The sequence below is a fragment of the Palaemon carinicauda genome, chromosome 45 (assembly GCF_036898095.1).
Source record: "Palaemon carinicauda isolate YSFRI2023 chromosome 45, ASM3689809v2, whole genome shotgun sequence".
Taxonomy (NCBI): Eukaryota; Metazoa; Arthropoda; class Malacostraca; order Decapoda; family Palaemonidae; genus Palaemon; species Palaemon carinicauda.
In genome coordinates this window covers 33,153,764-33,178,019 of record NC_090769.1, presented here as the reverse complement: position 1 = coordinate 33,178,019, position 24,256 = coordinate 33,153,764, and the positions used below count along the sequence as shown (strand labels likewise).

General features: G+C 45.3%; 1 protein-coding gene across 4 annotated transcripts in view; it reads left to right on the top strand.

The window, feature by feature from the left end:
* The window catches only part of LOC137634912 (uncharacterized), a 135,771-nt gene that overhangs the window by 59,375 nt on the left and 52,140 nt on the right, over positions 1–24,256 (top strand). For all 4 annotated transcript variants that reach the window (XM_068367459.1, XM_068367462.1, XM_068367458.1 and 1 more), the window contains one exon: positions 2,767–2,846. In XM_068367459.1, coding sequence (XP_068223560.1) covers positions 2,767–2,846 — 80 coding nt within the window. The remainder of the gene's footprint in view (positions 1–2,766; positions 2,847–24,256) is intronic.

Here is a 24,256-nt window from a genome sequence, read left to right as displayed (position 1 = left end):
CCTACAAAGTCTTATGTATTTTGAGTAAACAGTGTGTGGTTACATTGAATTATTAATGATACAAAATAACATTTCCAGTTCCATTAATTGAAAATGTCTCAGAATGCTGGGTACTGTATATGGATTAGGGTAACTGATGCAGGACATAATTCATATACAGTAATTTCATATTTAACTTTTAACTTAATTTTTGAATCATTGTTGTTTCACTGCAAACCCATCACTTAGTTACAGTCTAAATTTGTGTATGAAAGTCAAAGATGCCTCACTCTTATATCTAATAGAGTGATGACTATGGGGAAAAATACTGCCCATGGATCCTTAGGTTTACAGGATTTACATGTCTCATTCTTTGTGTGTATGCAGCACTGTTAACAGCTGAACAGAAATATGTAGCTCTTCTCACACGAATACAAACCCTCATTATTTACTTGGGGGTGCTGTAATGATTTCAGCGAAGTTAGAATCTTCTTCTTCTTTGTCTTCATCTTTTCCCACTTTTATGTGGGGTCGATGTTTCAGCGAAGTTGGAATACTGATGTTAAAACTTTTAATGGGATGTCAATCATCAAGTGGTTGTTACTAGTTGGCAGCGGGAAGCACTGCGTCTCGCTTGCTCACTGATAAACCACATTGATTTCAGCCGTCAGTGGAGAAAGATGTTTGTCTCCACTGGCTGTAAACTTTGTAAAATTTTCATGTTTTCTAGTTATTAAACACTATTCTTGGACTTTGTTCCTAGTATGATAAGTGTCTCGTGGATATTGTCCTTGAGTTGGAGATTTGATTAATGCTATCATGTCTCAATTAACTCTTTAGGTTAGCCAAAAGTGAACATTCACCTTTGCCACCTTGAAGTTATACTTCCCTGAAGTCAAAGGAACAACCTCCTTCTTGGAAGAAGCCAGTTACGTCTTTACAGTATTACAGCACACGTGCGAGCAACAGGTGTCTCAGCAAGTACTGTTGATTCAATATTTTCAACCTCACTTATTGGATGATGATAGCTTTGCTTACCGATCGCCAGACTTGATTTGCGAATTTAGCGACTTAGAAAATGTGCTTAAGCAAGCTGTTTCTCAGTGCGCTCAAGGTGAAAGCAGGCTTTTCACTTAAGAGATATGCTTAAGTAGCCTGTCTCTTAGCATCCTTAGCATACACACAAGGTGAAAGCAAGCTTTTCACTTGAGAGATTTGCTTAAGCAAGTTGTCCCTCAATACGCTCAGTGTGCGCTCAAGATGAGAGAAGGATTCTTATAGTAGAGATATAGGGATATGCTTAAAGCAGGCTGCCTCTCAAAGCACTCAATGTTCACTCAAGTTAAATACAGAGTTCACCCTGAATGCAATGGGATCAATGCACACAGCACTTAGCGTGTGCTTCAGGAACATGTGGCTCTCACTCACACCTAAATGCTCTTTGATCAGGTGACTGACTTTCTTAGACCCTTTGTGAGCACTCAGCCTGTAAGAGGTCCAGAATAGGTGGTTTATTGCACCACAACATCACATATGTCACTCTTAAACTCAGGAGTGTGAAGGTGTATTCTCTTTATCTTGAGACTGTAGTGCCTGTGAGAACTAAAAGTTTGCAGTTATGCATACGCTATCCGGTACCTCTCTCTTTTCAAATCTAAGAGCTTCCAGCTGAAAGCATCTTTTATAAACAATAAATTATAGGAATAAACAAATTCCTTCCAGATCCTGAGTCTCTCTTCATGGCAAGAAAGAGGGTTAGCAGAAGATATGACATTTCCCTGCTAATTCAAGATTTACATCTAGAAAATCTCAGGTATACTGTACTGTATCTGTAAAGGTTTCCTGAGTTTTTAGGATGACTTGACTCAGGATTCAGACAGTTGTTTTGGGGGAAAATGTAAATTACTTAGATTTGTAATATTTCACCCTATCGTTGGTGCATGGTTATGATTGTGCATTCAACGTTGACAATTGAGAAAACAACAGTATTATCAGGCATAATTATGTAAAAAAATTGCCTTCTCGGATGAAAGAAACACATAGGGATGCATCTCCTTCCTAGTACAGTATAGTGGTAAAGCAATTGCATGGCAGCAGATCGATCCCACCCTATTACTGCGAGTTTAATGTTTTTTTCACTCGCATTCAATTTTATTGAAAGCTTTATGCATAAAGGCTTTTTCTGACCAAGATATTATTTAGCTGATTATAAAAACTAAATGCCCTATCTCTTTCTTTCATGGGTACCCAACATCTGTAAAGTTTGTGATTAAGTAATATGAACATCAGGGGAGGTTTACAGAAATAATTCTAATTTTGGTAATATAATTTATTATTTCTATAATCACCTGATGTTAATATATACTGTATGTCCATCCTCCTCCCACTGATTAGTGGCATCAAGAGGTTAGGGAAGTATTTTGACTTTCAGACTGAAGAATCTATCCAGCAAGCACAGGATGTTATTGTTGTTAGACATTGGTCTCATTTCTACACTACAGAGGCATTATTGTATTGGAAGGAAAGAAATTTTCTGAATATTAATGAGTAACATTAACATTACTGTATAGGCTTCCAGAGAAGAAGCAATATGAACATCAGGTGAGTAGAGAAATAAGTAATTTTATTATTAGAATTTTGTTTTCTTTGATAATTGATTTTGATGTAGAGTTTATGAAGCTGGAATCTATAAATTAACAGCATTTTAGTTTTTAAAGGTATGTAAATAATAGATTTTATATTATAAATTTTATTTTCTGTTTAATCATCAGTTAAACCTTTTTTCAGGAGACCTTAACTTAATGACATGCAGGCATTGTTTCCGTACATTTTTGGGTATGCAAGAATTACAACTGCATATTTCACAAGTAAGTATGTAAGAAAATATTTAGCATCTTCTGTCATAATCTATATTTTGAAAAAAAAAACTGAATGAAATTTATAATGTTGAATTCTACTGTTGTACCAAATTGGTTAATTTATTCCATATAATTTTCTTATCTGTAATTGTACTTTGCATTGCAATGGCAGTTTATTATGTATGTAGGGTTTTCGTAGTCTGCACAAACCATTATTTTATACATGGCCTTCTAACTATAGGTCAGACTTGCACCATGCAAGTAAATTACTTCTTAGAATTGTAATTACCTGTTTTATAAGTAGTGATAGTATCATTAAGGCAGATTGCTTGGTTATTATTTTCTTATGCAGTAGAGTGTTTAATTCCACTGTCTCTAATATTAAATAGGTACCCTTCATAATATTAAAACTACTCATTGAAAGGCATTATTGATAGTTTATTAGATATACATTGAAAAATAGATTTGTGTTAAATTTTACATGACAACGAAATAACTGTTAGGATGTTGGACCATAAATCAAAGGAGTCATATTTTATCATTTTTTATATGAAGAATATCTGGTGATACCGTACATTTCTTAGGGCCAATGTTACAAGGTAAGGAAATCAATAAATCATAAAAAAAGTGTAGCTTGTAGACTCTGTCAGTTGATAGCTTCAAATGTAAAATAGAAATTGTCATACTACTGTACCTTACTACACCTGAAAAGAATAGACTTCATTTATCTGTGCTGCATATATAACTTACCGAATGTAGACAGCAATATGAACATCAGGTAAGAATAGAAATAAGAAATATTGAAATTGTATTATTCAGAAAATATTACATCTGGAGTTTAGGGTACCCCAAAAGCCTAGATTATAGGTTGTCTAAGTGTAGGACATTATTTAATTACTTTGGGAAACTAAATGCTCACTTTCTTAACTTCACTGGCTGCCCACTACCACTAAAGTGCAGGAGTCAGCAATATGAACATCAGCAGTGGTTCATAGAAGTATATGTAAATTTAATACAGTAGTAAACTTTATTATTTCTATACTCCTGATGATCATATACAAGCCTACCTTTCTATTCACTACCTAGTGGCATAAGGAGGATAGGGAATTATTTCGACTTCAAGACTGGAAAAGCAATCCGACATGTGTAGCATGTTATCGTTAGGCGCTGGTTAGTTACATTACTTTATTGGAGGCATTAGTACAGTATATTGGAAGGATACTGTAGAGAAGGGAAATTTTTCAATTTTTTGTGGTGTTGTAGGGTACAGTAACGTCTACATACAAAGCATCTGGGGATGAAACCAATATGGTCAGCAGATCAGTATAGAAATAACAAATATTAAATTCTTTTTGTTAAAATTCAATTTTTTATCCTTCTTGTATGATTTGACTATTTTCTTTGTCTAGTATGTGGTCATTATTAATAGCATTAAATGTTGAATCTTTTTTTTTCAATATTTAACTTAGCCGGTGATTATATTAGATGCAACTCTGTTGCTCGACAGAAAAACTCTACGGAAAAATTCGCCAGCGATCGCTACACAGGTAGGGGGTGTACTCAACAGCGCCATCTGTCGTTCAGATACCCATTACTCATTGTAAACAAAGAACTCAATTTTCTCTCTGTCGGGCTACCGGCAAGACCTACTAATTCGCTGTTGCTAACTGGATTTGTTTTCACAACTATTTGGTGAAGTACACTATTCTAGTTTTGAGCTTTCGCTATGCAGGTGTTTTATCTTCATCTTAAAACTTGAACTCGTTTTGGATAGATTTAATTATGGTGACAAAGAGAGTATGGACTTTCTTTTCACTTTTAAATGGCCGACCCTTCCCTTAGACGGAAGTGTGTTTAGGCTTTTAGTAATTATCTTATCACGTTATAGACTTTCCTCTATATATTTTATATCTCTCCGCCTTTATTAGGCCTCTTCGATTAACTTTCCATTTTTTATAAACATATAAAAATAAATTTTAATGCTTTGTTTATATAGACCTTTCCTGAGAGTAGGCGGTCCTAACTTGGAACCGAAGTTAATCAACGTTGAGCCCTTTATATCGTCTTTAGCTTTTAAAGAGCTAAGGATTTAAAACTTTTTAAATGTAATATTTTATGAAAGAATTTCTTTGATAGTCTTCGTACTGTTTTCAAAGATGAACTAACGTTTAGTTTTTTATGCTACGCAGTTGTTGACGTTCAGGACGTTCAACATGCGCTCTATCGTTACGATAGAGAGAGAGTGTATCACGGTTTCACTTTGCAGTAAGAGTAAATCGATTCTGACGTTTTGTTCATTCTTTCTTAGCTTAAATGTTTTAAATTCTAATTTAAAGGAACTTTTTATTTGAAAAACCTTTCAGTTTTTTCCTTTAGTCAAATAACATGTTTTTTTTTTTGACGATATATAATTGGGCTCTTCTCTTAGGTGCTAAATCAAGAGAGAAAGAGAGAGAGAGATAGAGACGGAGGGAGAGAGAGGAGAGAAAACGTTCCGTTCAAGCGGGTAACGTTGTTCTCGTGTTACTCACGTCCCTAGTCGCTGTACGGGGAGGAAGGATAAAACGTTTTTAGGTTTTTATTCTCGTCCCCAGGCTATGTGCGGTGAGAGATTGAAAAACGGATTTTGAGCGAAGCGAAAAATCTATTTTTGGGTGAGATAGCCATGGCGTCCTGATGGGAGGTTCCTTTTTGGTAGCTTCCTTGGGTAAATAACTACTAAGATATTCCCAGAGAATTTAACCACAGGTTATCACAGAATTCTAACTTCTGGAGCGAGTATCCTAAAGGTTTCCCTTTAAGACATCGTATATCAACAGGGGACGCATGTATTAACGCGCCACATAGCTATCTACACCCCGAACAGAGTTAATGCTTCGGTGTGTAAGGGCTGAGAATAGCTGGGAGCCGTTCCATAGCTAATCTCATTCGTGGCTACTACTGATACTCGAGACGTAAACAAACGGGCGCCATTGCTTAAATGACGTCACGTCCGTCTTTATCCTGAAGCCAGTTGCTTGCCCATCACCATGATACAGCAGAGCAGGGTGGGACCTAAAACTGGACGAAGTAGCAGGGAGGGTCCATCAGGACGCCATGGCTATCTCACCCAAAAATAGATTTTTCGCTTCGCTCAAAATCCGTTTTTTGGCCTCAAGCCATGGCGTCCTGATGGAAGAATACCAGAGAATCAATGTATCGTGGTAGATTTTCCCCTATTAGTAAGTGCCAAGGCATTGACAAATTAGCATAGTAATCTTGGTAAAGAACCGTAGGGAAGAAGCATCCTGCCCCCCTTGGCAGTGAAGTTCCCACGGGCCATGCCGACGTCAAAGTGGTATTGAAGGGCTATTCATCCTGATAGAAGAACTTGAAGAACTTGGAGATGAAGCCGAATGTTTGGTATTTGTATAGGAACATTCTGAAAAGCAGACCAGTGGTGGTTGGGCACTGTGTGTTGAGAAGGATGATTCATCTCCAGGGTATGAAGAGTAAGTATTCGTATTGGAACATTACATAATCAGAGTGAATATAAATTAAGAGTTAGTATCTTAATTTCTCCATAACCATAAGGAAAAGGGGATAATAAAACTATGACAGGCATGTATTTCATAGTAAGTAGGAGCTGATTGAGACGCACAGGTAATAAAATAGAAATTTTATTTCACAAATGCAGAAATTAAATAAATTACAGCAATAAGTAAAGTTCATTTACAGTCATTATAATGTACATAGTAATAAAGACTTGCTCTTGAATCTGAAAAGGAATTTCAAGTTTATTAGTAGGCACTCGTTCTCGAGGAACGCAAGTCTTTGATTAAAAAATACATCATGCTCAGGGCATGCGGCACTTGTGTGACAACTATGACATTTCACCTGGGATAAGAACAGTTATAAAAGCACTAAGTGTTTTCGACATCACTATGTATCGCTCGAGGGTCAACATAGGCACCCGAAGAGTTAGAGTCCCAAGTAACTCACTGTTCTACGCAGAGTTAGGTGCAGGTTTCATAATACTACCTGCGGCTACCACAAAATGTTTGACTTCGTGCACTTGTTTCGCATAATGTTTAAAGAAAACGCGCGAGGACTTCCAGCCTGTGAAGTTTTTAAGGCTTTCAAAGTCCATACTCTGAAAGAAATTCAGAGATGATGCAACTTTCCTAGGATCATGACCAGCGGGTGTACTGTCAGGATCCGCTCTGCGAATGAAGTAGGTGATTTTCGCTCTTAATTGTTTCAGTGACAGGTCGCTGCCCGATGTTTCTCCTTTGAAGAGTTGGCCTCCACCAAAGTTCGAAGTTCTGCGAAGATAGACCTTGAGGCTCTCTACTGGGCATAGAGAGACATCTTCCTTCAGGGGGCATATTCTCCAGGGGCCCCATCTTTTGGTGGGTAATTCATTTTTGGCGAGAAACGTCGGATCAGGGGAGAGGGTAACGTCTCCTGTATCGGTAAACAGGATGTGTCCGTCTTCTCTTGATAATGCCACTATTTCGCTGACTCGAGCTCCCGAAGCAAGAGCAAAGAGAAATATAACTTTCTGAGTCAGATCCTTGAGAGGGCATGAATCATTATCCAAGTTGGAGGCGAAATGGAGTACCTTGTCTAGTGACCAGGAGATCGGTTTCGGTGGGGGTGCTGGGCGTAGGCGAGCACATGCTTTCGGTAGTTTGTTGAAGATGTCGCTGGACAGATCAATTTGGAAAGCATATAGAATTGGTCTGGTCAAGGCCGATTTGCAGGTTGAAATCGTATTGGCTGCTAATCCCTGCCCATGAAGGTGAATAAAGAAGGACATGCAGAAATCAATTGTGATTTCTTTAGGATTTTTTGTCTTGACGAAGGAGACCCATTTCCTCCAGGATGATTCGTATTGCCGTCTTGTGGATTCGGTCTTGTATTCCTCTAGGAAGTCCAGACTTTTCTTCGAGATCCCAAACCTCTTCTTTGCGGCTAGGGAGAGAAAATCATGAGATGAAGGTCCTTGATTTTCGATGATGAAGCGAAGACAGTCGACTTCTGTACTTGTTGGGAGAGAACTGGGCCCGGGAGAGGGATCAGCTTGGGCTGCAGCTCCAGGACCAGGGGGTACCAGTTGCTCCAGGGCCACTTGGGAGCCACTAGGGCCGCTGTCCCTTTGAAGGTTCTCAGTTTGGAGAGGACTTTCAACAGAAGGTTGGTGGGAGGGAACAGGTAGATCTTGGACCATCTGTTCCAGTCCAGTGACATGGCATCCACTGCTTCTGCCTTGGGGTCCTCGTACGGGGCCACATACCGAGGAAGTTGATTGTTGTCGCTCGTTGCAAAGAGATCTATCTGAAGTTCTGGGACTTGGTGAGAGATGAAGGAGAACGATCTTGCGTCTAGAGACCATTCCGACTCTATCGGGTTTGTCCGAGATAGAGCATCCGCTGTCACGTTGCGGAATCCTTGTAGGTGAACTGCAGACAGGTGCCACTTCTTCTTCTCTGCCAGACGGAAGATTGGGAGAAGCACCTGATTTATCTGGGGCGATCTTGAGCCTTGGCGATTGAGACAACGAACTACCACCGAGTTGTCTAGGGTTAGACGAATGTGGATCGAGGGAGGCGGGGATAATTTCTTCAGAGTTAGAAGGACCGCCATGGCCTCCAAGATGTTTATATGGAACGTCTTGAACAGGGGAGACCAGGTGCCTTGAGCCTGTTTTTGGTGGGAGTGACCTCCCCAACCCTCCAGCGAAGCGTTCGTGTGGATGTTGAGTGATGGAGGAGGGTGTTGAAGAGGAATGGACCTTTTCAGGGCCTTTGCTTCTGACCACGGCTTTAGGAGAAGTCGAAGTCTGTTTGGAAGCCGTCTCTTGAGGTCTCTTCGAGCGATGGATGCAGAACTTCTCCAGACTCCCGCGGCATCCTTTAGCTGTGCACGAAGCACTGGGTTTGTTACTGAGGCGAACTGTAGAGAGCCTAGAACTCGTTCCTGCTGGCGTCTTGAAATTCGTTTGGATTTCAGTAGTCGCTTGACAGACCCTGCTATTTCCTTCCTTTTCTTCTGGGGGATGGAAAGGCGGTGTGACTGAAGGTTCCATTGGATTCCTAACCACTGGAACTTCTGAGCTGGAGAGAGGCGAGATTTCTTCTCGTTGATCTTGAATCCCAGGTGTTCTAGGTACTGGGTGACTTTGTTGCAAGATTTTACACAATCTTCGGGCGAAGGAGCCCAGACTAGCCAGTCGTCGAGGTAGGCCATCACCTGGACGTTTCGGAGGCGGAGCTGTTGTACTATGGCGTCCGCCAGCTTTGTGAAGATCCGAGGGGCCACATTGAGGCCGAAGGGCATGGCCCGGAAGGCGTAGCTTTTCCTTTGGAGTCGAAATCCTAGGTAGGAGGAAGCGTGATGGTTCATTGGAACGTGCCAGTAGGCATCCACCAGGTCTATGGAGACCGTGTAGGAACCTCGAGGCAGAAGGGTCCTTATCTGTTGAAGAGTCAGCATCTTGAACTTGTCGTTCGCTATGAACTTGTTGAGGGGGGATAAGTCCAGAATGACTCTGAGTTTGTCGGAGTCTTTCTTGGGGACACAAAACAGTCTCCCTTGGAACCTGGTGGACTTTACCTTCCTTATCACCTTCTTGTTCAAGAGATCTAGGACATATTATTCCAGAAGGGGGGTTGATTGTTGGAAGAATTGCTGGAAGGTTGGGGGTGGTTGAGTCCAACTCCAGCCTAGACCCTTCTTGACGATGCTGTGTGCCCAGGGATCGAAGGTCCAACGATCCTGGAATTGGCGGAGTCTTCCTCCCACCGGAAGCACTTCATTGCTTCTGGTGTCCCGAGGGCTTGCTGTCTCGGCCGCTAGCTCCCTTTCCTCCTCTGCCTCTGGAGGGACGGCGAGACGCGTCTCTGCTTGCACCTCTGTTTGAGCCTCTACCTTTGGGACGAAAGGTAGTTGTCTGTTGCTCGAAAGCAGGGGTGAAGACCGGTGACTATGACAACACCGGTTGGGTGACCAATTGAAAGGTCTGTTGTGGCTGAGCTGCCACTTGGGAGGTAGCGGGTCCCGGAAACTGACGTCTTGGTTGACGTTGCTGGGGTTTCTGTTTTAGGGATTTCCTCTTAGGTTGAGGTCCGTCGTCCTGAGAGGGTTTCCTTTTTCTTGACATGCCCCACTTGTGGAGAAGGTTCCTATTCTCCGTGGCGGCTTTGTCGGTGATTTCCTTCACAAGGTCAGAAGGAAAGAGGTGTTTGCCCCAGATGTTGGAGGAAATCAGCCTCCGGGGTTCGTGTTTCACAGTGGCACCTGCGAACACGAATTCACGACAGGCTCTCCGAGCCTTCATGAAGTGGTACAAGTCCTTCATCACGGTTGTCATGTGGGATTTGGAGAGTACCATGTAGTGGTCTGGTACTCTGGTGTCACAGGCCATAATTTCAAGTTGGACTTGGTGAGACATGGATGCTGCGAGCCTCTCCTTCGTATCTTGTTCCCGACGAAGGAGGTGATCGTTGAGCTTAGGGAGGTCTTCGTTAAACTGATGTCCGGCGACGTCAGGATCTAGCTTTCCCACGACGAAAGTATGCTGGATATCCTTCCAGTGTCGAGCGTCAGGGGGAGTGACTATGGAGAAGGGTCTGCACTCCTCCAGTGCAGGGCAGGCTTTCCCCTCTTCCACAGCTTTAAGGCACGCAGTGAAGGCCTTTTCCAAGAATGGAAGTACCGCATTTTCAGGTGCGACATAAGTAGGGTGCTTCTTGCTCAGGGCCGGAAGCTTAGAGCAGGTAAAACCCCTACTCTTGAATGTGTTGGCTAGCATAGCCTGGGCCTTCGCGAGATCGAACACTATCTCTTCCTTCGGTTTGGTCTCTTCTTTAGAGGCAGGTTCAGAACGAAGTCGGACGTAACAGTCCGGGTAGGCCTCAAAGTTTGGGAAGAACTCCACGTCTTCCAAAGGGACCGTGCCGATCTTGTCGCTGATAAAGATCCTGCCGGTCGCGATAACCATATGCTCAGCATACCTCCACGGGTTGGCATGTGAGCAAGCAGGGAGATCCTTAACCGAAATCCTCTTCGGTTCTCTGGATCCCATAATGGACCTGATGAACTCCTGATTCTCCTTTAACCTGTCGTCCATGACGGCTCTAATCAACCGGAACATTTCTTGAGTGGGATGAAGAGGGATCCGGGGTCGTGGAGGTAGACGGGATAGATACTTCCGTCGGTGTAGGAGTAGGAGCGGAGATGGAAGGAGGAGCGACCTCTTGCTCCGACTCGGCGTATTCCACCTGGTCTTCGTCATTTTCAGCTCCTTGAGCCATAAGAGTCTTCTCCGTGTCTTCCGAGACATCCGACATATGTTCGTCATCTACAGAATCCAGGCGGCACTCGTGCATGGACTGAGCCATGACAACATCAGGTTCCACTGTAATTTGGACAGTGGGAATCACATTCTTGGGTACCACTGAATCAGGGGAGGCCTTAGGGAACAAGAGTGACCTCATTTCTTCAGTGGCCAGGTACGGTCCGGTGGCATTCTTCTGGAAGCCACGCACCCACTTGCGTAGCTTCTCCCGAGAAGTGTCCCTGACCTCCGCTGAGGGAGGGTTATGGAAGGCATCAACTAGTTGAGCCTGGCAGACCGTACAATTCAGTGGGTCCCAGAATTTCAGATCCCCTTTCTTGTTAGCACAAGGGGCGTGAGTCCTGCAAGCCGTATGCCCGTAGAAGTGCGGGCGTTTCACAGCGCAGAAGTCGAAGTCACACTTCATCTGCTCCTCCTGTGGAAGAAAGAGAAAATGAGTATGGGGGAGTCATAAGAATGGTTCTTAAGCTAAGTTAAGATTAATCATTAATTTTAACTTAAAGAAAGGGTGTGATGCATAGAGATTGAAGTAGTAAAGAAAACATACTCCATGCATCTCGCCCGTCTGGCTACCGCAAGCTTTATCCCTGGATAATCCGAGATGGCCGAAGGCACAGGATAGTATTCCCTGAAATTCCACAGGGCAATGGAATTCCATGGAAAACCAAGGATAAGTTTGGGACTGAGATCACTCAGTCCCAAATTAGGGAGCTAACAGGTCCCTTAGGGTAACTGCTTCCGGCAACCAGCCGCGCTAAGATGCACGCAGCATGCTGGAATTTTGAAGAATGCAAAGGGACAGCATGATTACTAATAGAACAGTACCAAGGCACTGATCTAAAGAGTGTAAACAGGCTATCTGTTTGCAGTGTAGGGCTATCAGTATACAAGTGATAGCTAGGAGAAGGGGGTGCAAGTATCCTTGACGCCTCCGGGAGGTTCCGGCAGACCTCCGGCATGCCGGAGGCCGCTCCAGCAGAGTTTCTGGCATTAGGAGAGACAAAATGTAAGTCAAGAGTAAAGCCAGGGTGGCGGCCTCCGGCACAACGGCGGCACGCCGGCAGAGGGGCGGCGGCTCCGGCAGTCGGAGGATGCCGGATTGGTGACTGGGATAAGGATGGTTATAGCTGAACCAGGTTGCCGGCAGTGAATGCCGGCACTCCGGTGGCCGACCGGCAGGCGGACGGCGAAGCTAGGAGGAAGGAGGAAGGCCGGCGGCGGTCGACAGTCCCCCGGCAAGCGGGGGGGGGTGGGGGGGGGGGAGGGGGGGCTGGCGGCAAGAGGGTAGGGGAGAGTCACCAAGGTAGGAGGCGGGTATCGCCGACAGTGGAGGCGGCAAGGGACCGGCACCCGGATAGTGAGAGAGACAGGGGGAGGGATGTAAGAAGTCCAGTCATGGAATCCAGACATCCCCCCCTGAGAGGGTGTACCCATGATAGAGGCAGGCTCTATCACCCAGGAGCCGGGGTCGCAGAGGACCGGGAGCTAGGGTAGCCCAAGGGAGGGCTAGGGGACACCCAAGAGGGGAGAGACCTCCACATGCAGAACGCATCCAGTGGCTAACCCCATAGGACACTATGAAGGGTATATGTACCAGAGCGGACTGCACAAGGAAGCTCAAGGTAGCCCTATCACTCCACCCTAAGGAGGAGTTGTAGGACAGGGGACAGATGGGTATAGACTAACCTAAGTGTAGGCTAGGCTATACAAGAGATAGGTGGGGAGGGGAGAAGAGAAGAGTCTTCCAAGGAAGGGGTTCTGTACCAGAGCGGCCACTAGGGAAAGGGAGGACACTCCCTAACCTAAGATAAGGCCGCCAGGCTGAAACGGTGCATGGGTACAGTTTCAGCAGGGGACAGAGTAACCTTCCAAAACCTAACCTAGAACAGGGCTAAGAGCCCCGAACTAGGAAGGATAGAAGACATATCGCTATCGCAGGACAGTCATAGACTATTCCTAGCCATAGAGGAAGGGCTAGCCTAACCTCACTCTCGGACGCAACCCTAAGGGGGGGTTCATTCCCTTAGGGAGGACTGAGAGGCGATGAATACTCCATTAGACACTTGATCCCTCTACTCAGAAAGGGAATCAAGGCTAAACAGAGGAAATGCCAAGGCAGGGGATGAAGGAAGCATATAGGGGTCCTACAAGTAGGTTAGGTTAGGAAGGGACACTAACTAACCTATCCCCTATATGGTCCCTGAAGGCGAAAAAACACTTGCATCACGGTCGAAAGTATTGTAAAATAATGCCACTATCTTCATAACTTAGCCTAGGATCACTAATAAAATCATGCATGAACACTTATATACAGGCGCTCTGGCCTGGGGGCTATAGTAGCCGACTGGTATGAGGTCAATCGATGACCGATAAAAAGCGTCGAAACACGATATCAAAGTTCCTAGCTATGAAGACTAAATAAACTAATGTAATCGATTAGTAAATAAGGCCGGAAGCGTTGTTGTGGCTAACTAAATAAGGCATGCATAACAACAACGACGCCATAAAATATCGGGTCCGGTAGAGGCACAGCTCTGCCACAAAACAGCAATTATCTCGGAAAGTAATATTTACTTTACGGTCAGAGCTTAACTAAACAATACTGGAACCTTGTACTCAACTTTCCAGAAGAAGGCGAGGCTGAAGGTAGCGACATTACGTAGATGCAAAGCGATAAGTGAAGCACAGGGAAAATCCGTCTAAGTAGGGCGAGCTACTGAACAAAGGATAAAGACGGACGTGACGTCATTTAAGCAATGGCGCCCGTTTGTTTACGTCTCGAGTATCAGTAGTAGCCACGAATGAGATTAGCTATGGAACGGCTCCCAGCTATTCTCAGCCCTTACACACCGAAGCATTAACTCTGTTCGGGGTGTAGATAGCTATGTGGCGCGTTAATACATGCGTCCCCTGTTGATATACGATGTCTTAAAGGGAAACCTTTAGGATACTCGCTCCAGAAGTTAGAATTCTGTGATAACCTGTGGTTAAATTCTCTGGGAATATCTTAGTAGTTATTTACCCAAGGAAGCTACCAAAAAGGAACCTTCCATCAGGACGCCATGGCTTGAGCCCAAAAACGTAGTTATATGAACTAGTGTTTAGTCTCTTTCCCAGCCACTGATTTTTCTTTTTATCTTAAAATATGTTTTCTGTTTTTTGCTGGTATTATGAGCTTGCATTATACGACTAATTTCGCAATTACTACCTTTTAATGAAGGGTAGAATTGCGTGTTTCAGGTAGAAATAAGTGCAAAACAGAAAATCGAAGTGATAAAGTGATATGCGCAAAGTGTTACAGTGTTGCGTCCGAGGCGCAAAGTGTTACAGTGTTGCGTCCGAGGGTTCGTCTGTTCGTGCCTGTCGTTCACCTAGTCCGGGACCTCTTACAAGTTCCCAAGCCCAGGGGAGAATTAATGTCAAACGACTTATGGGTTCGAGAGGCCTTGACCAACGAACAGACGTTTTCCCTCTATGGTATCGGGTGTATCTTACCAAGATCTCCCCTACCATAAGACGAGAGAGACGTTGTTTCTCCTCGCCATCCGTAGGCTTTTCGCATAAGAAACCTGTCACAAGGTTTCGAAGCCCTTAAGCGAAAGTCAGTCCTTTCAGGACAGGTCCAGCATCCTGGTTACAGCCAATAGGACAGCTCTGACCCTATGCAGTCATCGGATAACTGCTCGCCGCCTAACAAAAGCGTAACACAGACTCCGAAAGTCTTTTTTTGTAGGCAAAGTGTTGCGGTCACAGACGTTACCCTCGTCTATTACCACAACCATTTCCGTTGATCCTTAAGGGGTTGTATGGCAAAACATGCAGTATATGCTTGCCTCCCTTATGGAAGACTATTCTGCCTATTAGTCCGTTGAGTCTAGCCGTTTATCTCATCGATATCCTGGCTTTCAGCCAACCTAACGTTACTTTGTGCTTACTGTTGACGTTGGCGTAGCTTAGTCACGTCAGTCAGGTTGTTTAGAACCACACTCGATGCGGTCTCGTGTGGTTTTTCAGCCGCATTTGGACGTTAGGCCACTGGCTGATGCTCCTGTTGACGTTCAAGACGTTCACTAACAATCGGAGTTGACTTGTTTTGACGCTGTGCGTCAACCTCCGCATTCTAGAGTTGTTTTGACTGCTCAGTCTAGGCAGTCAAAGCAGTCTCGAGTGGACGCTGTGCGTCCTCACGCACCTGTTGTGGTTGACAGTTCAGTTGTTGACAGTTCACAGACTGTCAAGCAGTTACATGACGTTGCGTTCTGGTCCGCTACTAATGCACCAGTGAGAGACTCAGCTTTTATCGGACAAGGTTCCTGTAGATGAGGAAGTTGCTGTTCTCCCTCCTACTGATATTCCCTTGAGGACTCTGTCAAATGGAGAGGAGCCTAAAGCTGCTTAGCCTCCTATGGACTTTAATTAAATCATGATGATTTTTTTTAAGGATCTTCGTCCGGATCTTTTTGTAACTGCTGCTCCTCGTTCGCCTAAACGTCAGAGCTTACAATAGGCCTAGCTACTTCGAAGCCGTTGTTTTTAAGCTAGTGCTCTCTCGCTCTCCTAGCGTTACGTTGGCTAGGCGACTGGTTTTTCACCAGGAGGAGTTTGGGGGATACAGCCTTTGCTTTCCCTTCTTTTAAACTGGTTTATAGAGCGAGAGTCTGATATGACACGAGAGAAGTTCTCGGCTTGGGAGTTCATGCCTCTGCCCAGATAGACTTCTCAATTCTGGTAGACTCTCCCTGGCGCCTAGCCAGGAGACGCTCCAAGTTGTTTACAGGTCAACTTCACAGCTGTTGTCGAGCCTTTGAAGTTTTGCTGTACTATTATGTCACGCATAACAAGGCTTTCAGGGATGGTAAACGGTTCCGCCTCAGTCGCTAACCCCGTCTGTTGCCACACCTGCTCCCGTAGACCCTAAATGGGCTTTGCTGCAAGACATGCAGTCCAAGCTTGCGTCCTTGATAGAGGACTTAAATGCGGAGAAGACCCTTCTGGCCAACAACCTTCCAACCGATCGGTTGTGCGCCCTGTTGACGCTGAGGTAACCTACTCGCGTCTGCCAGTTGAGGTGGTTCCTCCACCGATGCGACCCAGTGTGGGTTGCCAGCCGCATGTTGACGTTAAGCGACGCTCGGAGGTGGTTGTTGACGTTCAGGACGTTCAACAACCAGCAGAGGTGACTTGTTTTGACGCAGTCAAACCTCAGCAACCCGGTAGGGTGTTGACTGCAACCTCAGCAACCCGGTAGGGTGTTGACTGCACAACCCAGACGGTCTAGACAGTCTCGGGTTGACGCTGTGCTTTCTCACGCACCCATGGTTGTTGACAGTTCACAGACTGTGCAGCAGTTCCATGATATTGCGTCCGGCTCCGTCACGCATCCACCAGTGCGACCGGATTCAGCGAGCCAGACGTTGCCCACTCCGTTGCCGTTTCCTCATCAGTTTCGGATGAGGAACCCTCTGATGAGGACGTTGCTGAACAACAAGACGATCAGCCCCCAGCCCTGCTATCCATCCAGAAGATGCTGAAGAAGGAACGCTGCTCAGTCAGGCTGTGGATGAGTCTGGTAGGGACACTGTCATCCGTGGATCAATTTGTCACTAGGAAGACTACACCTCCGTCCTCTTCAATACCATCTAGCTTTTCACTGGAAAAAGGACAAGACGCTAGAAGCGGTCTCGATCCCGGTTTCCGAAAAGATAAAGTCTTGTCTGACTTGGTGAAAGGACAATATCAACCTAAGAGAGGGTCTTCCCCTGGCTGTTCAGACTCCCAACCACGTTCTCTTCTCGGACGCATCGGACGTAGGCTGGGGTGCGACATTAGACGGTTGGGAATGCTCGGGAATATGGAACTCGAGTCAAAGGACAATGCATTTCAACTGCAAGGAGCTACTGGCAGTACGTCTGGCCTGGAAAAGCTTCAGGTCTCTCCTTCAAGGCAAAGTGGTGGAGGTGAACTCGGACAACACCACGGCTTTGGCGTACATCTCCAAGCAAGGAGGGACCTACTCTCTGACGTTGTACGAGATCGCAAGGGATCTTCTCACCTGGTCAAAAGGTCTAAACATATCACTAGTAACGAGGTTCATCCAAGACAACTTGAATGTCATGGCAGATTGTCTCAGTCGGAAGGGACAAATAATTCCAACAGAATGGACCCTCCACAAGGATGTATGCAAGAGACTTTGGGCCACCTGGGGCCAGCCAACCATAGATCTCTTCACAACCTCGATGACCAAGAGGCTCCCAATATTTTGCTCACCAATCCCGGACCCAGCAGCAGTTCATATAGATGCCTTTCTCCTAGATTGGTCACATCTAGATCTATATGCATTCCCTCCGTTCAAGATTGTCAACAAGGTACTGCAGAAGTTCGCCTCTCACGAAGGGACAAGGTTGACGCTAGTTGCTCCCCTCTGGCCCGCGAGAGAATGGTTCACCGAGGTACTTCGATGGCTAGTAGACGTTCCCAGAACACTTCCCCTAAGGGTGGACCTTCTACGTCAGCCACACGTAAAGAAGGTACACCAAGGCCTCCACGCTCTTCGTCTGACTGCCTTCTGACTATCGAAAGACTCTCGAGAGCTAGAGGCTTTTCGAAAGAGGCAGCCAGAGCGATTGCTAGAGCAAGGAGAACATCCACCCTTAGAGTCTACCAATCGAAGTGGGAAATCTTCCGAAACTGGTGCAAGTCAGTATCCGTATCCTCGACCAGTACCTCTGTAACTCAAATAGCTGACTTCCTCTTATATCTGAGGAAAGAACGATCTCTTTCAGCTCCCACTATCAAGGGTTACAGAAGCATGTTGGCATCAGTCTTCCGTCACAGAGGCTTAGATCTTTCCAACAATAAAGATCTACAGGACCTCCTTAAGTCTTTTGAGACCACGAAGGAGCGTTGTTTGGTTACACCTGGCTGGAATTTAGACGTGGTACTAAGATTCCTTATGTCAGACAGGTTCGAGCCGCTACAATCAGCCTCCCTGAAAGATCTCACCTTAAAGACTCTTTTCCTGGTATGCTTAGCCACAGCTAAAAGAGTCAGTGAGATTCATGCCTTCAGCAAGAACATCGGATTCTCATCTGAAACGGCTACATGTTCTCTACAACTTGGTTTTCTAGCCAAAAACGAGCTGCCTTCTCGACCTTGGCCAAAATCGTTCGTTATTCAAAGCTTATCGTATGGTTGGAAATGAACTAGAAAGAGTCTTATGCCCTGTAAGAGCTCTTAAGTTCTATTGAAAACGAACTAAACCTTTACGAGGCCCGTCTGAAGCTTTATGGTGTTCAGTTAAGAAACCATCTTTGCCTATGTCAAAGAATGCTTTATCCTATTTTATCAGACTGTTAATACGAGAAGCTCATTCCCATCTGAATGAGGAAGACCAAGCTTTGCTGAAGGTAAGGACACACGAAGTTAGAGCTGTCGCAACTTCCGTGGCCTTTAAACAGAATAGATCTCTGCGAAGTATAATCGACGCAACCTATTGGAAAAGCAAGTCAGTGTTCGCGTCTTTTTATCTTAAGGATGTCCAGTCTCTTTACGAGAACTGCTACACTCTGGGACCATTCGTAGCAGCGAGTGCAGTAGTGGGTGAGGGCTCAACCACTACAATTCCCTAATTCCATAACCTTTTTAATCTTTCTCTTGAAATGTTTTTATTGTTGTTTTTGGGTTGTCCGGAAGGCTAAGAAGCCTTTCGCATCCTAGTTGATTTGGCGGGTGGTCAAAGTCATATCTTGAGAAGCGCCTAGATTAGAGGTTTTGATGAGGTCCTGTTGTATGGGTTGCAACCCTTGATACTTCAGCTCCTAGGGGTCGCTCAGCATCCTAAGAGGATCGCGAGGCTCCGTAAGGAAGACGTACTTAAAAAGGCAGAGTAATTGTTCAAGTCGACTTCCTTACCAGGTACCTATTTATTTTGTTTAGTTATTTTGATAACTTCTAAAATGAAATAAAAATTCTTAGCTCATATGATGTAAACATATTTTGCTGGTCTCTACCCACCCCCCTGGGTGTGAATCAGCTATTATAATCACCGGCTAAGTTAAATATTGAAAAAATGGATTTTGACGTAGGAAAAATCTATTTCTGGGCGAGGGACCTGTGCCGCCCAGTGAATAAGCTCCTATTAGCACTTATTCTTAGGTAATTTACTGCTAAATATACCAGAGAAAAAATGTAAAGGAGTGCTAGGTTAACTAGCTCGCTCACCTATTGGTGTCGGTATAAAATTGGGCGTATAATCCAGAGGTCCCGCACTATTTAGATTCATCCACGACAAAGACCCCAATAGAGGAGAGCCGTTCAACCTCACTCGGCACCACCAACTCTGCATCCGCTCAGAACCCAACTCCTTAGCACCCAAAGTTTGGGGACTCCAAGGGAGAGGAGCTGGGAGGGTTCACTGGGCGGCACAGGTCCCTCGCCCAGAAATAGATTTTTCCTACGTCAAAATCCCTTTTCTGGGCTTGAACCTGTGCCGGCCAGTGAATATATACAAGAGAAATGTCACCAAACTTGCAAAATAAAGGAAAAAACATAAACATAAGGGAAATACAAGTTGCTTTAATCAGAGATGAGTGCCAAAAACAGTTATAAGGGTATCTTAAAAAGAACATAAATCCACTTGGTAGAACAATTGTCAAAAAAGGTAAGGTATAATAATGCCGTGAGTGATGATATATACAGATACTCAGAGGTCAAAAATTTACAAATATAGTAATAGTAATCAAGTGCAAAACCAACGAATACAAATAGGGTATAAATGAGGCAGGTAAGGGGGAGAGATAAAATGACAAAGAATTAATATGTGAGTTACCTGGGGGTAACTACACTCCCTGCAGCTACTGTAGGAAATTTAAGGGCTTCCAAATGTTTAAGATAGTGTTTCTTGAACACTGACGGTGATTTCCACCCTGTATACCTGGAAAGATCCGTAAAATTCATGTGGTGAAAAAAGTTCACCGAAGTAGCAACCGCTCTGATATCATGTGCAAGAGGAAAAGAGTCAGGGCTAGCTTGTTTAATAAAATACAAAATCTGTTGCCTGATCCCTTTAATGGTAATGGTACCGCCTTGTTCTCTAACGAATAGAGGCCCCGAGGAATTAGAGGAGGTCCGGGATAAATAAGACCTAAGAGTAGTAACAGGGCACAGAGACGGATCTTGCGTGAGGGGAACAATTTTCCAGGAGGACCATCTGTTCTGAGGGTCTTCGTTCTTAGCTAAAAAGAATTTGTTAGGTGAAAGAAGGACCTCTCCCAAAGGAAGGAACTCAATATGACCCGGGTCTCTTGATAAAGCTGCCAGTTCAGAAATTCTTGCCCCAGAAGCCAAACTCACCAGGAAAAGTGTTTTCCTGAGAAGGGGAATGTAGTCACAAGAACTGTTAATGGTATCAGAAGCCAATTTGAGTACATCATTCAGGAACCAGGTTACCGGGGTAGGACGAGTAACCAGTTTCAGTCTGGCACAGGCTTTCGTAATTGAAGCTAACAAAGAGTCGGTTAAGTCTATGTTAAAACCCACTAGAAAGATCTTTTTCAAGGCAGATTTAATAGTGGTGATGGTATTGGCTGCCAGACCTGATTCTAATAAAGTTCTAAAGAAAGTGACTGTAAGGTTCAAGTTCATACAGTGTACGTCTGAGTCTATCAAAAATTTAGCCAACTTTCTAACCGCAGAATCATATTGGCGGATGGTGGAATCCCGTTTATCTGATTCTAAGAACAGGGTGTTTTGAGGATCGATATTGGCACCATGCATGGCCGCAAACTTCATGAAGTCCATAAAGTTAGGGCGCTCTGAATGTTTGAGAAAGCGTACAAAACGCGTGTTTGTACTATCTGAGACAGAACCGGATTGGGTATCGGGTGAGGATGTAGTCTCAACTCTCGCAGGAGAGGATACCAATTGCTCTTGGGCCAGTTGGGTGCGACCAAGGCTACTCGTCCCTTGAAGGATCTCAGCTTGTCTAGGACTTTCAGTAAAAGATTCACCGGGGGAAAGAGATAAATCCTTTCCCAGATGTCCCAATTCTGTGACATAGCGTCTGTGGCGTAGGCCTGAGGGTCTAGATTGGGAGCCACATATACTCTCAACTTGTGGTTGGACTCCGTGGCGAAGAGGTCCACTTGGAGACCCGGAACCCGAGAGAGAATCCACCGGAATGACTTTAGATCGAGTGACCATTCCGATTCTAGAGGGGAGGTCCGGGACAAGGCGTCTGCCACTACGTTCCGGACTCCCGCCAGGTGGACAGCTGAAAGATGCCAACGGTTCGAGGCTGCTAGGGAGAATATGGCTACTAGAACATGGTTCAGAGGCCCTGATTTTGATCCGCCTCTGTTGAGGCAGCGGACCACCACTTCGCTGTCGAGAACCAGACGAAGGTGTTGTCTCTTGGGTGGAGCGAGACGATTCAGGGTTAGAAGAACTGCCATGGCCTCCAGCACATTGATGTGAAATTGGCGGAATAAGGGAGACCAAAGACCTTGAACTTTCCTGAGCTGAGAATAGCCTCCCCAACCTGATAAGGATGCGTCCGTGTGAATGATTAACTTCGGAAGCGGAAATCGAAGGGGAACTGACTTTGACAGATTGTTGGCCCTTGTCCAAGGTAGAAGTCTTTCCCGGAGAATGGGAGGAAGGCGGACTTTCCTGTCCCGGAGCTTCCGGTTCGCCCTCGAACGCCAGACACGATTGATATCTTTCAATTTTGCCTTCAGAAGTAGATCCGTCACTGAAGCAAATTGAAGGGACCCTAGGATCCTCTCTTGGAGTCGTCTGGAACTTACTTTGTCTTTGAGAAAGCGTTTGGTGTTCATTGCAATCTCTAACCTCTTGGGTTTGGGAAGACACAGAGTATGAGATATAAGATCCCATTGCAGGCCGAGCCATTGGAACTTGATTTCGGAAGAAGACGGGACTTCTTGAAGTTGATCTGGAAGCCTAGAGATTGAAGGTATTGGATGACTCTGTGAGTGGCTTTTAGGCAATTTTGGGAGGTGTCTGACCAAATGAGCCAGTCGTCCAGATAGGCTACTACTTGAATCCCTTGATTTCTGAGTTCCTGAACAGCAACTTCTGCTAACTTTGTGAAGATCCTTGGGGCGATGTTGAGCCCGAAAGGCATCACCTTGAAGGAGTAATTTTTGTCCCCTAGGCGGAAGCCTAGATACGGACGGAAGTGTCTCGCTATCGGGACGTGATAATAGGCGTCTGTAAGATCGATAGAGGTGGTGACGGCCCCACGGGGAAGTAAGGTCCGCACCTGCGAGACGGGTAAGCATTCGAAACTTGTCGTATTGAATGGACAAGTTGAGAAGGGATAGGTCTAGAATCACTCTTCTCTTGTCCGAATCCTTCTTCGGGACACTGAACAGCCGACCCTGAAACTTCAGGTGTTTCGTTTCTTGTATGGCGTTCTTTTGTAACAAGTCCTGGACAAATTCGACTAGGTCCGGAGTGGAATGTTGATGAAATCTGTTCGGAGGTGGAGGTCCTTGAATCCAACTCCACCCCAGTCCCTTGGAGATGATACTGAAAGCCCAGGGACTGAACCTCCATTTGTTGCGGAAGGCATAAAGCCTCCTCCCTACCTGCTGCACCTCAGTATTGGTTGAGGAGTTGCCTCCACGTCCGCCTCGGAAGTTCTTTCCCTTGCGAAAGAATCTACCTCTACCTCTGTTCTGGTTTGAACCACGGTGGTAGCCTCTACCTCTGTTATAACTCTGGGAAGAGCCTTGAGCCTCATAAGACTGGTTAAAGGCAGGAGAGGTGGTGGAGGCACCGGGAAGCTGGCTCTTAGGGAGCAGAACGGTGACAGAGTCATCCGATGAAGGAGCCTGAGAGGTGGAAGGCTGTGCAGGAGCAGCAGGAGATGGAGGAAGGAGGCTGACGGGAAAACAGACGAACTACTCTGCTGTTGCCGGAACTGGGTGGAGGTATACGGGCGGAGCTTCTTCCTACCCCGGGCTTGGTAATTTGCGGGATCATATTTCCGCTTAGGAGTCAAACCCCCAACGGGCTTTAAGGCTCTGATTAACCCTAGTAGCCTCTGCCAAGACTTCCTCCACAAGATCCTCAGGAGGAAAAGATTTGAACCCCAGCAAGAGGACCGGATAAGTTTATTAGGCTCGTGCCTAATAGTCGCCTCAGCCAGGACGTGTTTGCGGCACCTACGTTTAGCAATAGCAAAGTCATATAAATCGAAATATAACGACTGCAAAGTAGCCTTATTGAGAGACTTAAAGATACTCTCAGTATCATAAGTTAAGGCTTATCGACTCCGTAGACGTGGCCAAGTTCAAAGTTCGACCAACATGTAGGCGGGAATCATACTCCTGTTTTAATAAGAGATTCCGGGAGACGGGGAAGCCGTTCACTAAACATAACTGAGGCACAGTCCGCTGTTAGCTTGCCAGAAGTAAAGGTGGTATGGACATTGTCCCAATACTCATTACCTGAAGGAAGAAGGAGGGAGATCGGATCCACCTCTCGGATGGGAAGCAAGGGCTTCTCCTCCAGAGCATATTGGAAAGCAAGTTCTGCAACCTTATTGACGCATGGAGTCACGTGTTCTTGTCCATTAAGAACATTGTGAAAGAACTCTTATAAGGCGTCAACATGGTATTGGTGCAACCATTATCATTCAGAAACCTAGCCCAAACAGATTGGGCTTGTTCTTTTGGGAAAATGACAGTCTCTTTGGGAACCTTATCCAGCCGAACCAGAGCTTCTTCGGTAAGCCTGGCATAACCATGAAATGGAAATGCGGAGGACCAGGAGGAAAGAATTCAAAATCCTCTAGAGGACGAGTACCAAGACCTTCCAATGTTAACATCCCGTCTGAGAATGGGAATGAAGAGCCATGCGCCAAGGGTTAATTCTTGGTAAACGGCGGAAGCTTAGAGGCATCCGGGATGAGAGAGCTTTGAACTCTCTCCGGAGCACCTTGCTCTAATGCCCCAAGTCTCTGACCAATGTTAGAGAACATCGTGTCCATCTTGGCCTGCATTTCCGACACAATCTTAGATTGCATCTCCGACACGATGCGAAGCATGGCTGA